Source organism: Dicentrarchus labrax, unplaced genomic scaffold (assembly GCF_905237075.1).
Source record: "Dicentrarchus labrax unplaced genomic scaffold, dlabrax2021, whole genome shotgun sequence".
NCBI lineage: Eukaryota > Metazoa > Chordata > Actinopteri > Moronidae > Dicentrarchus > Dicentrarchus labrax.
The window spans coordinates 13984579-13998476 of record NW_026136715.1 but is presented as its reverse complement, the minus strand read 5'-3'; the positions used below and the strand labels follow the sequence as shown (position 1 = coordinate 13998476).

The 13898-nt window shown below is 39.8% G+C and overlaps 2 protein-coding genes across 2 annotated transcripts; both read right to left on the bottom strand.

The window, feature by feature from the left end:
* Positions 1-1066: 1066 nt before the first annotated feature.
* LOC127377928 (mitochondrial glutamate carrier 1-like) lies at positions 1067-6476 on the bottom strand. Its single transcript, XM_051426262.1, has 10 exons — positions 6349-6476; positions 5496-5605; positions 4883-5008; positions 4396-4451; positions 3747-3837; positions 3546-3661; positions 3243-3438; positions 2986-3143; positions 2764-2839; positions 1067-2674 (listed from the first exon to the last, which is right to left on the bottom strand). Exons 2-10 carry the CDS (start codon positions 5516-5518, stop codon positions 2515-2517), a joined length of 1002 nt encoding a protein of 333 aa, XP_051282222.1. The 5' UTR covers positions 5519-5605; positions 6349-6476; the 3' UTR covers positions 1067-2514.
* Positions 6477-6561: 85 nt separating this feature from the next.
* On the bottom strand, positions 6562-8207 carry LOC127377940 (thyrotropin subunit beta-like). Its single transcript, XM_051426281.1, has 2 exons — positions 7610-8207; positions 6562-7240 (listed from the first exon to the last, which is right to left on the bottom strand). The coding sequence occupies exons 1-2, from the start codon at positions 7769-7771 to the stop codon at positions 6962-6964; spliced, it is 441 nt and encodes a 146-aa protein (XP_051282241.1). The 5' UTR covers positions 7772-8207; the 3' UTR covers positions 6562-6961.
* Positions 8208-13898: the final 5691 nt, after the last annotated feature.

Sequence of the window (13898 nt, the reverse complement as noted above, 5' to 3'; positions counted from 1 at the left end):
TGTATGTCTCTGATTCTGATTAGTAGCTTATATGGCTTTATCCATGTTAATGAATTTGTGAAATCTCTTATCATAAAAGACATCTCTTAATTGTGATATCAGCATCAGAATCCGCCATTACATGCACAGACATAGTCACATACTCAGCTTGCTGCATGGTTTCAGGCCCTGACAATATACCAGTAAGTCCACACAGTTCCAGTCCTTTCCAGTGCTGCAATACAACCTCTATACCCCACCAAATGTAATTTATACAGGCTGATACTTTCATCAGATGTCGTGTGAAAATGGTGTGAGTTATCACAGAATGTGCAGTGTCGACATTAGGGAAAAAGAACTCTTTAAATCCATTGTAACAATAAAAGTGAATCCCCTCTGCATACATCTATCACAGTTATATATGTAGTTTATATACAAATGTAGCAGCGTACACTGTAGTTGTAGATATACATTTCGAAGGAATGTGATGACTATACTAGCTAGTGTATAAATGTACAATATGAGAAATACTGGCTAGAGATGTGAGAATACTGAAGCATTGCTTAAAGGCAGCATGTGAAGAATAAAAATGACCCATGTAGTCATTTATGACAATTCGTTTTAGAAACACGTTCAAACTGACTTATCACATCATTAAGTGATTTATTGTATATTTCTTTGCAGTCGATTGTATTTGATATCCTCAGTGATTAAGTAGGTTTCCAGGTTTAGTCGCATGAGTTTCATGTCAGTTTCTTCTTTCTGCACTTGAGCTTAAAGGACAGCTGAATATTTAGTTAACAGGATAGTTATGCATGCGATGCAGCAGAGGCTTCAGGACTACCCAGTGTAGAGTTACCCCAACATTGCAGCATGAGCATTTTTGCTGCCACAAACGTATCCATGCCTGTGATGCATGTGTAGAGGAATAGGGTATCAGCTTTTAAGCTTGCATCAGAAAAAGTATTATACTGTCTTTAGTCAACCTGTTGCCATTTCCAACAGCCCGACCTGAGAATAGATGACTGAATGTGTTTAATTTGTGTATTGCGTGTTATAGTTACAGTCAGACGTCACAAGTAAACACTGCATTTAAAAATATTTATTCAGCATTTAGAAATCTGTATTTACATGCGTAATTCCAAAATGAACTTAAAAATAATTATCTTCTCAACTGGTTGACACACTTTCAAAATATTAGAGCTGTTCTCAATTTGAGATGAATTTGCACAGTTTGAGAAAATTGAAAAAATACAGGATAAATATTTACATTGGTAAACCTGTTAAAAGTACTTTGACCCATGAACTTTTCCAGAAGAGAGAAAGTGCAGCTCAAGGTTGCACTCTGTTCTGCTTCTTAATGCCTGACATGAAACATTCATACAGGCTCCTGTATTTCTAACTGACAAGAAATTCTGACCAGTCACAGACAGCCACAGTCAACTAAGAGAAAGTGACTATATGGAGGTCATGTTGCACTTTTTTCAGAAGACTTGGTCCCAAAAGCACAGCAATAAAGTCTTGTCTATCAGTCTAGTTTATGACCATCAAACAACATTTCCTTCACCACAAAGCAGCCATTTCGCTGCAGAGTTCAAGCTTGCACATTACATAAACATAGTTGTGTAGGCTGCCACAGAAAGATTCACAGTGCCCAGTCACACCTCAACCACAATTGTTCTGAAAAATAAACACTAGGAAGCACCTATGGTCATCTTCAGACTTGTGACCAACAATAAAGCTGTGTGGATAAGGAGGCAAGAGAATTCAGAGACATAAAGTAATACAACACAGAATCCCGGTAAGGCATCCCAATGAACAGGCAGTCCAAATGTTTTGTTCGTTCATGAGCTAGGATTGCTTAGTTTTTGAAAGAGAAGTAATTTACCAAATTCTGCTTTAAAAACAAATTCACTATATACATAGACAGAAATCATCATCCAAAATCCTCTTTCACATGTAACCCTTTAAAACAGGATTGAAGTTATTCAAGTTTCAGTGTTCTTCCTTTGTTATTACTTAGTAGAAACTCCCTGGCACAGTAAGGTATCTTGTGCAACACCATGGGACTGTAATCATGTGGAGATTACCAAGAAGGGACATATAGGTTAGGGTTACAGTGAAAGGTAGTTGATATGGGGCACATTTAGGGATAGGGGCTAAATCTAAGGAAACAGATAAAATGTTTGGTGCCACAGGAGTAGAGTCAAGTCTGATCTGGGTGAAATGCTGATATATGTTGGACTATGAAGTCCCTCAGTGAGGGAAGCAATTCCTTTCTTATAAGAAGCTCAACTGAAGCCCATATAGACAGGCAAGTTTCAGTCTCAGTCTCTTGAATAAGACATGCTAAAGGCATAATTTGAAACCACTTTGAAATGAAATGGCATCTCTCTGGTCCCTTTAGCTTTTTACTCTAAAACCCTCCAACAACAAAGAAGATACACAGTAATAGAGATCTGGGTCCATGGCTATGCCCAGGGCATAGCTGCCTGTAATTTAATGAGGCGGCAGAAAGACTAGTAAACAGCTTGTTTATGCAGAGTAGATGTTGTAGGGGGTGTACCCCAGCAGGAACTCTCCAACTCCTACAAAGTACACAACCTGGGCAATGCCAAAGAGTGGGGCAATAACCAAGGCCCGGCAACTGGCCCCCTTGAGGAACGCTCCGGGGCCCTCCTTTCTCATGATCTTTCTGCAGTGGAAGAGAGAAAGCAAGGTTAGCATCGAACTAGTGCCATTCATACAAAACAAGCATGTTTGATGATTGTATGACTAATTTACCTGACACAGTCCACCACTCCGTTGTAGGTCTCCTCGTTAGCTCCTTTTTTGAGTGATTGTAGCCTTGTCTTAACCACTGCACAAGACATACAAATCTTATTTTATTGAGAATTTATAAAAAATCTGTGAAACAACTAAAGGTTTCAGTTCAAAATAAAACTGATGTCCAGTTCCTAGTCCCCCAAACATTTACCAGTTATCTGCATAGACTGAGTCACTCACCGTCACAAGGGCTGACAGTCACAGCAGCAATGCATCCAGCCAAGCAGCCAGACATGAAGGACCAATAGAAGGGTACAGATGGGTCTTCAGGAGAACGCTGGCCGAGCTGGTGCAGATGCGCAAAAAGAGGGAAGTACACAACGGAGAACGGGATGTCCCTGAAAAGGCAACAAACAAGCATATTCAGCACAGTCAGAGGCTGTTGACCAAAGATGGAAAACCATTCAAGCAAGAGCAAGAATCGCATCCCAGCTCACCTCATCAACGTGGCTCCGAGTCCCCTGTACAGTCCTGTGACTCCTTTTGTCCTCAGCAGCTCTCTGGTGATCTGTGTGGCGGACACTCGCATGACTTGAGGTGCTGGGCTGGTGTTGTAGGAACGGCTAAGGACAGCACTGGTCCCTCCCATCTTCAGAGTCGTTACTACACTAGGCATCACCCTCTGCTGGGCCGCTGGAAGATACAGGAAACATATTGTAACCATTTTTAATCTGGACAAGTAACACCCCAAACCATTATTTGAGGCTGGTAATTTATTCTGCAGATTTCTTTGTAATTACCTAGCCTGCCAGCATCCTGCAGCTGGATCTTAAGCATTTCCATGGGTGTGGTGACAATGACCTGGCACATTCCTGCACAGCATCCTGCCAACATCTCCTTGAACACTGTCAACCTGCTACTCAAGACACAGACACATGGACAGGGTTCAAAACCAAGAATGACATTGAGGTGCAGGAGTCTTTTTCAGCGCTACTACTCACCCATCTTTGCTCAACTGGTGGCGGAAGAAGTCATTAGCCGCTAGTTTTATGGCCTTCTCAGGGGTTACCAGGGTGAGATTTACTGCAGCACCTGCAATAACAAGCATTGCTCATGACAAACTAAATTCTAATGAAATATATTTTCAATACTTGAACCACACATTCAGTAGTTTGAAAGGCCTTTTTGCATAGCAGGTATATACTATATTTTATAATATGTATTTAATAATAAAGTAGAACTATAACAAATCTTAATACAGAAAGAAAGACAGAAATTATCTCACAGGATCACAAAAGTTGTCAGGATCAGAAAAAGTCCACGTGAGACACAAAATGGCCATAGCTTCAGTGACTTGTGGTCACAGTCTTACAAGATGGACCACTGACCTACTGATTAGCCTATTTACATGTAACTTGATCTTAGCACTGAGACACATCATGGAGGATGAAAAAATGAAAAACCTGGCATAAGAAAAGCTTCCTTCTTTGGGAGTCAAGGGCCAAACTTTTTGGTCGAAACAATCAAAGTGGGCCTATATCACAGATCTCAACTACTTCTTTAGGGTAAGTTTGATATTCTATTCAAGGAGACTTTTCAACTGACAAACATATTAAAAGAGATCAGTATGGATGTTGTGATCAGTCTTACCTCTATACATGCCAAAGTAGCCTTCAGATTTAACTGTTTTTATTAGGCAATCCATCCTGAAGTAAATCAAAAAGAAACTGATTAGTTACAATACAATACAACCAGGGCTTGGAAATGAAAATGTGTGATGGAAAGAGCCTTCATACAAGGAGATGGTAGTCATATACTGTTCTTTTATCTCCAAATAGGTTTGAGTGTTCCCACAAAAAAGGAATACTGTTGAACTTGAGATCATCAGCCTTTGCTGAGCTCTGAAATAAATCTAAACTGTCACTGAGTCTCTAAGCACAGGGAGACACCTCGCTGTAAGGGTGTACATGAATAGAAAGACAAAGAACTTGCACGGTGAGAAAGTGCTTTAAATTATTATCCATTTAAATAAGTTAACAACTTCAAATCAAGAGACTGTCAGATTTTTGGCAGTACATTTGGAACAGGGGGTGGAGACAAACTACTGAACTTTTCTTCTGGCGGGTATGTGTCTTACATGTTCTTGTAAAGTTGCTGCCCGCTGCGTTGGTTCTGCAGGCGGGTCTTGGCGAGGTCGATTGGGAACACACAGGTGACTCCTACCATACCTGCAATCCCTCCATTGATCAGTTTGGCCGGCAGGCTGTTCAACGACAAGTCAAAACGTGTGCATGACAATCATTCCTTTTCTATAAGTGGAGTAAGGTGGGGCACTATCAGGTGAGGTGACATAACCCTCTGAAGCAGTATAAGGATTGGGTATCTAAAGCACAAGCTGACAGGCATTATATACATAGGAAAGTTAGTCATTATGCTTTTTAAAGTGAGTGTGTCTACTGTGTGTGAGGCATAAGCACTGCAACAGAGTATAGAGTAACTGTTTCTGCGAATCTGGGAATCTAAAAATAACTTGTCGACAGAGCAAATCAAACAACATACACATATGTGCGGGAGGCAGCACACATCCTAAGGCCTCTGTGATTTGACTAGTTACATCTAAAAGAAACAACAGAAGGAAAACCTGAACTTCTACTTAACGTTAAAAATTCAAAGCATGCTTTATTCCTATTTTGTTCTCTGAGCAGCCTACAAATGGAATTTGTGGTGAATTGTCCTGAGCAGGTTCATACCTAATCTGTTGTTGCTGGGCCATGGTTCTTGGTTGTTGTGAGTGCAAAAGTTGGTCTGCACAAAGTAGGAGGCCGCAGAGGGAGAGCAGGCTGAGAGTCCCTGAGAGACACTGAGCAAGGCAAGAGTAGAAAGAAGCTCAGGGTTATATATATAGAGGAGAAGCCCAGCCTTGCAGATCCAGATATAAATTCAACATTACTCTCCACCCACTGCACGGCCAGCCAGAAAATGGAGCCATGGTCAGTCATCACCCTACCAAAATCCAACCACAATCCTAATAGCTTCCAAGGATATACCTGCCTACTGTGCAAGGGAATTAGTTCCAGTAGCAAACAGGTCCATGTCCAAAGCTGCATAATCACAAAACTATACACAAAAAAACCCACAATTCATTATTTATCTAGTATCTTCTTCTATCTGTAGCAGACCATTCGGGTGAAGAGAATCACACAAGTGCTGTGCAAAAGGTGTTGTTATACAATTATATACATAATTTCACTCATGTAGCAATAAATAGGGCTATTTTTGCCCATTTGGTGTCATTATTGTTCACATCCATAATCTAAAACACATTTAGACTTAATAACAAAGGTCTTCAAGAAGAAACTAAAATGTTCCAAAACTGAAGAGAGAATCTTGTGCTTCTGAAATGTGACCATCTAATGCTATATATATATATGTGTGTGCATGTGTGTGTGTGTGTGTGTGTGTGTGTGTGTGTGTGTGTGTGTGTGTGTGTGTTTGTGTGTGTGTGTGTGTGTGTGTGTGTGTGTGTGTGTGAGTATTCTGATGTTTCACATGGGTAAGTCTGCTGTAAACCAATATGTGCACAAGTGTAAACGAGGAGCCTACCTTTACTTGAAGTCAAAGAATGCTGCGGAAACAAAGTTTAACTGCCGACTCTTCCTCCGCACCTCTGAATGGAAATAAATGAATGGAAAGAGGAAGAAAGCGCATGCAACTGCTCTCGGGCGACTTCTTGGCCAATGCAAGGGGTTCCTTTGTAAAGTGGGATGGACCAACGTGTCTCAGGAAAACCACTAAACTAAGTGAGAATGATGCGACATTTCCTCAAGGTTGTTCCATTGCAGAGGGGAGAACTTTTTTTCACAGACTTCAAACACAGGTGAACACACACACACACACACACACACACACACACACACACACACACTACTCTCACTCTTCTGTGAGAAAGGCACAAGTATAACATGTAAGTATACTATTGGTGTTCTGTTGGCGCAGAAATTAAACTTTATTTAATATGGAAATAAAATGATCATGAGCTCATTTCATTCATGTACACAGCCAATACAATTCACAATAAAGCTGTTGCCTAACGCATGCTTAACACAGTGTTTTATTGCAATATCTTGCCCAACAAACTAGAGAAAACAGCATGACCAGCGGAGCAGCGGAGATGCACTACAGTAACAACAAGCAGTCAAACGCACAGTGCTTATTGTCAGTTTCCCAAAGCGTGGGGCTGCTTCTGGCTCCCCACGCTGCCTTTAAGGCCCGTGCTGCATCGGTAGTAACTTGAGATCCGGCTGGTGCGGACGCAGTGGTGTGTGCGCGTGTCACAGCGCCTGCAGCTGCACCGGCGCGCCGCGGGATAATACAGCTGTGGGTCGACACCGTGAGGGCAGCCCGGCAGGCGGGCGGGTCGGTACACCAATGAGAGAGGCACGCAGCTACGCTGGATCAGGAAAGTCCTCCCGAACCGTCCCCTCAGATTGGTGTCCTGAGAGAGGGGAGACAGGACTGTTAGAGGCGGGGTTTGGTGATCCTCATACTAATAGGGTGTCCTGGTAACACACAACCAGTTTAACACAATGATGGTTGTGACACCTCCTTGTCACTAAAGTATGATTTTCATTTTTGATCCACAACAAGGAGCTTACAACTGAGCAAAATCAGTTCTGAAGATTTAAGATGTTGATTTGTATCATTGCGGTAGGATGTGTTTGCCATAACGCATCTGTCTCTGCCTCTGTGCCTAAATGTGCCACTTAACATCGCCTAATCATACCCCTAATGCCTCATTCTTTGCGTCATAAAACAAAATGAAGAGTTTCCTAGTGTGTGTGAGAGAGTGTGTGGCGGTGGTCACCTGTGTGTAACAGTAGCCGCTGCAGATAGTAGTGTTCACAGCCACACACTGGGCACAGTCATGCCTCTCAATCCATAAGGTGTGATTCTTCAGCATGCAGGCACACACCGTCCAACCCGTCAACGTACACAGCAGCATGCATTTCAGCGCTAACGAGGGCATGTTGAATGGCGTGTTTCAATTATCCAATAAATGAGTGTTCTCTTTTTCAAACGAGATGCTCCTTCTTTCCTCTCGTTCTGTCCATTTAAGTTCCCCAAACTCTCCCCTGTTCCTCTCCTCTGTGAATATCTGAGAAGATCAGCGGTGTCCATCCTCTTTTATGGAAACCTTAATCCACCTTCAGTCTACAGCATCATTCCAGAAATCACATGTCAAGTGTCTACAATGTTTAGACTGGTCTCAAAACACACATGTGGGTCTGTTTAGTGTGTGCGCGTCCGTGCATGGATGTACAATTTGCGGTAAAATCTACAAACAACAACAAGTTATACAACTCCAGCCCTTAAACGTGTGTGTGCTGCTGATCCATGTGGGTGACTCCACACGTTTTAGGTCATGAGAAGTCCGCCTACCATATTTTGATTTCGGTCGCAAGGTGCAGCAAAAAGTCTTCTTTTTAAAAGTGACATCTTGAAACCAAATGAGTGTGGTGCTCAGAGCACTGTAAGACATTTATTAAGTAGCCCTATTTGTGCCATTTAATGATACGTTTATCAATAATCAATTGCCAAATCGGTTATAAAAATATAAATCAATGATCTATGATTCATACTCAAATAAATAATAAAAACATCAAACACATAATACAATTATTAAAGATTCACATTTAGACAAACTAACAATAATTAATGATGATTATTAATTAATGAACTTTTCTTTTTCTTTCTTCCCTCTGGGACAGGAGGTATGACCCAAACTATAGAAGCAATTTAAGAAATGGAGCAGAAGTTATGTTAATTAATTCAGCTAAATTACTATTAAATAATTTTGAATTAAATGAGATTTTTTAAGAGTGATCTCATTTGGCTGATGCTGGGTCAGTACTCATGTTTCTGTCCTACCTGAGTGAAAAGGTTATGCCCTCCTTATCTAAGCCATTAATGCTCCCATTATTCCCATCTGTTCGTAATTTGAGTGGCCATGTGCCTTCAGATTTTTCCTTCACAAAGTGGTCATTAAACATGTTTACCAAACACAATTGAGGATGAAGTGCTCATAATTCTCCTGAGAGCCTCCTGGTAAACCGGAGACTTGAGAAATGTAAGTTTGAAAATTGTAAAACGAAATCGTTATAATAATTACAAAAATATTGATTGATTATTAGTAATTGTTATTACAATACATTTAAGCTTTGTTTACATCAGTACTGTTTGTAAACACAGGGAAATTAAATCATTGGAGAACCTCAAATGCCCTTTTCAGCTAGAAGTCAAATCCTTCAATCATGTTTAAAAAGATATATGCCTTTTATATGGTTAACAAATATACAGATGGGGTCTCTTTAAACGTATGTAATTTCTGCTGTTAGTGGTCTCTCACATCAAAACAATAGCAAAACATGTAGCTGGATGATGTCGTGAGGTAGCATGGGATCATGGAAGTTGTTGTCTTTGTTGTTAAAGGACCAGTGTGCAGGATTTAGTGGCATCTAGCGGTGAAGTCGCACATTACAACTAACTGAACAGGGCTTGCATCTGTATTTGACAAAATGGCGGACTCCACGGAAAGCGACAAGCGGTATCTGTAGATAAAAACGTCTCATTCTAAGGTAACAAAAACACAGTGATTGCTTTATTCAGGTGACTAATGAAAACATACCACCATTATATTCTACCTCTGCCAATGTTACACACAATACCTTTAAGCAACCACCACTGGCAATAAAAATCTGACGTGAAATCGTGTTCATGACTGAGATAATGTGTTAAAGTTTTATTCATGTTACGTTTAGTCACATTCATCAACTTCCTTCCTCACTCTCTGACATTTCCCGTGTTTCCTGAGAAGTAGCAGCTATAGGTCTATCTGCAGACTACAGGGTACACTTTTCTACACGGCACACCCCCTGAGATAACTCCCTGGATTAAAGTACTTATTATAACCCAAATCGTGATCTAATCCTAACTGAGTAGCTGTGGTACGTAAACCTAACCAAATAAGCTTGACATCACCCGCCAGCTCCACGCTCTCCTCCAAATATGGTCACTTCTAGCTCCAAAAAACTAAGATGGCAACAGCCATGATGCCAAACTCGAGTCTTTGAAGCGGTTGTCTGCAAACCTATGGGTGACACCACAGTGGGTTTACACTGACGCCAATCACAGGCGACCAAATGACCGTTACCATGAATAAAATTGCTGATTTCTTATGGTTTGAACATAATTTGGCATAATAAGTACACAGCTCAACAAAATATACGACATAGGTCTTGTTGTTTTTAGACATTTTAATGTGGAAATTTAAATCTATACTGAAATAAATGAATTACAGTGACTCTACTTATAACATTATTAGTTTCAGGTATTGACACTATTTTCTGCTTCTGACCTGGCCCCTGTTTCTGTTGCTTCACATTGATCATGTTGGGTGACAATTATGTAACAAATCCATCGGATAATTACTACAAAGTGGGTCGGGGACAGTTCACTAACTATCTGCCCTGACACAGATCTAGATTTTTTTAGATGGGTGGACTGTTATTTGTGTGAGGTTCATGAGGCAAGACAGCTGTTTGCAATATGAATCTACAGTGGCCCCGCAAAGGAGTTGTACACATTACGAATCATATTCCTGAATTTAAAGGAAAAAAAATATTAATATTGTTTGACATTATATGGTGATGATGCTGTGTCCCAGAAACAATGAACAATCACGTCATTTGTCCTCAAAGAGCAACTGGTTCTACACAAGTTGAAACATTTTAAAATAAATCTTCAAAATCACAATAAATCATGAAATATTTAACACTAATCTGTAGAATATAAATGATGGCAGGTGTGGTGTAATGTGGTCAACTTCAATCTCTAGATTAGAAAGATCCAGAATTAATTTAGGAATAAACCAGCTGAATTGACACGTTTCAATTGTTTGACTCTTTCCATGTCTTTCTTACAATCATGACATCTGCAGGTAATGTCTAAGATTTTAATTCTGCGGCTCTTTGTTTCAGATCATACTGTACGGGTAACTCTACACTCTCCGATAAGGCCCTGGAACTGGGTCCGAAAGAAACATGAACCCCTTTTGTTTTATAGGGGCCATGCCCTGGTAATGACCTCAGGTCGACAGGTCACAACACCATCAAGTCATGTTTCAGATAATACACATAAAAAATCTTTATTTTTTTATTTGATTTGGCTTAACTATTATGACATCTAACATTAAAACAATACAATTTAAAAAATGAAAAAATATATATTTATCTTGGGGCCATTCTGTATGAAACTAAACTAATATAAAATAAATGGTAATAAGGGTATAAATCATATACTTATAATATATAATATGTGACAAATTAGATGGGTTTCTGTATTTATTTATTTTTCAGGACCTTGCACACTCAGCTTCTCTGAATTAAAATAATTTTTTGTGTGTTTGTGTTGTTGAAAGCAGTGGAGCTGAACCACGTCTGATCATTCTCCTCTAAACTGTCCTTTATGTTTTAAATCTGTCAAAAATGTCATTAGGTTTATTCTCATTGAAATATGAAGCTATTTTTTTCTTCAGAGAGGCTGAATAGAGCAAATAATATGTTTACATTTATGTAACAGGAGTCCTGCTCCTTTAGTCACATATCCATTAATGTGTGCATTAACATTCCTTAACTAATGTTAACACCAAAAGTCACTTGATCATTTGTTAATAATGAGAAACAGGAATTGATAACACATTGCATTAATTAATGCATTAAATCATCATGAGTCAAGCATTACTTAAGTATACTTCCACCTTTTGTAAACACAAACAATCTACAAGCATTTTAGACAGAAAATTAGTTGGCCTCTAAATGGTTATATAGTTAATGGTTTTCTGTGTATTATAGAGGTGTAGTAGTTATACTTTCTGTGTCATTAAAACAATTCCGCACCCCCTTTTTACCATAAATGCATCACGACTTTCTGCACAATGGTGCATGCAGGAGTTGGCATGTGATGATTGGGGTGCTTTTATAAAGTTGCTAAATGACAATGTGGTTGTTGTTATTGTTTATTAACCAGGTGTGAACAGTGGCATGGTTCTGACCTTTATACTAGTGTTGACATGTGGACTATGTTGACTGTGGAGTCCTTCTGCCTGCTGGGCACCATCATCACCCAGGACCTCAAGCTGGAGCTCACCAAAAAAAAAAAAAACATGGCAGCGGATGTACTTCCTGTGGCAGCTGAAGACGTTCAACCATCTGGTATATGGCACTGCCACTGCCAAGGACAAGGGCAGACTGCAGTGTGTCATTCCCTCCACCGAGAAGGTGATCGGCTGCAATGTGCCACCCCTCCGAGACCTGTTCTCCTCCAGATTGCGGCTGTCCCCATCACGCTCCCAGACACAAACTTGTTGAGACACTTCCCTCTGGCAGGAGATGCCACAGAAACTGTTTCTTCCCATCTGTGGCCCCATCAATAAGGCTGCCCCACTGAACAATATTCCTTATTTATCACTGTGAGCTGGACAGTATTTTTAACATTCCTGTACAACTGTTACACCCCTTTTATTTTATGGTCATATTTTACAATTTTCTATTATTATTTTTTATTAGTACAAATAACAAGGACAAGAACACTAACAACACCACTTTCCCAAATCCTTTTCCAATAACACAAAAACAGGACAGGAATCTGACAATAATGTCTAACAAGCAAGACAAAATAACAGTAGGCTACCAAAATAAATATACGTACAGATTTTGTTTTCTATTTAAATGCTTCTCTTGCAGTACTTGCTTTCATCTTTATTTATATTTTTCAAGCACTATGTTTATTATTGTTGTGCACCAATACACCAAAGCAAAATTCTTGTATGTATGTCAGGCAATAAAACAAAACTATTCTGATTCTCCACTGACGCTGAATCATAAATCATAAGGTAGTGTAGGGAAGAAAATGAATTAAAATGTGGGGGGAGAGTAGTCTGAATTGGGTTCTGGAGCTGTGCCCCACCTCATACATCGCACTCATCCGCCAGCCGCGAGCGATTCCAAGTCAGTGAGAGTCACATCCGCCGGTGGTGCTGAGAAACTGCGCCACCAAGCTTCTCCTGCGACGACTGCTCACGTTAACCCATATTTTCTGTTCACTCGCTCACCCGAATCAGGTGATACCCTGCAAGGGTAACTATTGGCTCTTGTCTCAGACCTTCCCCGAGGTGATTGGTGGAGTGACGAGCACTCAGCATGTGACCTCTACAATGAGCTTCCGCCCACAGGAAGCTACACAGTGGTTACGGTGTATTAATACAGCAGCTCGTGCACATATACTCTTTGTCATGGTGTAAATTATACCAAACATTGTTTTAGTAGAAACATAGTATTTTAACAGTGAGACTGTTAGTGATACAGAAATAAAGTGTGGGCATTGTAAAATGTATAGTTTCTCCTCATTTGTATTTAAAAGTAATTCTAGGTGAACGGTGGCTGGACGCCCGTTGCATGCTGGGAAACGGGGCCGGTTTCATTGGTCTATTTCTAATCTTTCATATAAACACGCACACTTTTGCATGTAACTTGCTCTTACTACATTTCCAATGATTAAAACCTTATAAATGTGGCGACCTTATTCGTGAACTACAAAGAAAATGCTTTGTTTTAACTATACTCACCCTTTATTTCAATAGCAATGCAGTTAAATATATTAAATACGGATATAATCTAAGGGCGAATTGTGAGGGAACAGTTTGGTTTTTCATGGTATTTTTACGCAAGATAATAAGAAACCTACATGTTTGTTCTACAAAATCATTTTTTTCTTCCGGGATAGGCCTCATCATTAATATTGTATTGTGCCAGAAACGTTCATATAACGTTACTTAGATTAAAAAAAATATATATATATATGATATATATAGAATTTACTAATTTTTAATACAGAATTTTATATAATTCTGTCAGCATTTAGACAATAAAGACAAAATTTGCAACACCTACCTCCAGAATCACTGCACTTACATTTCAATCACTTCTCCCATATGCATCCTGCTATTACCTAATTTGTCCAGTAGATGGCAGACAATCATAATCTCACACTTGGTTCTCAATCATGATTGGGAATGCTTTTCTATTTTTTGATGTCAT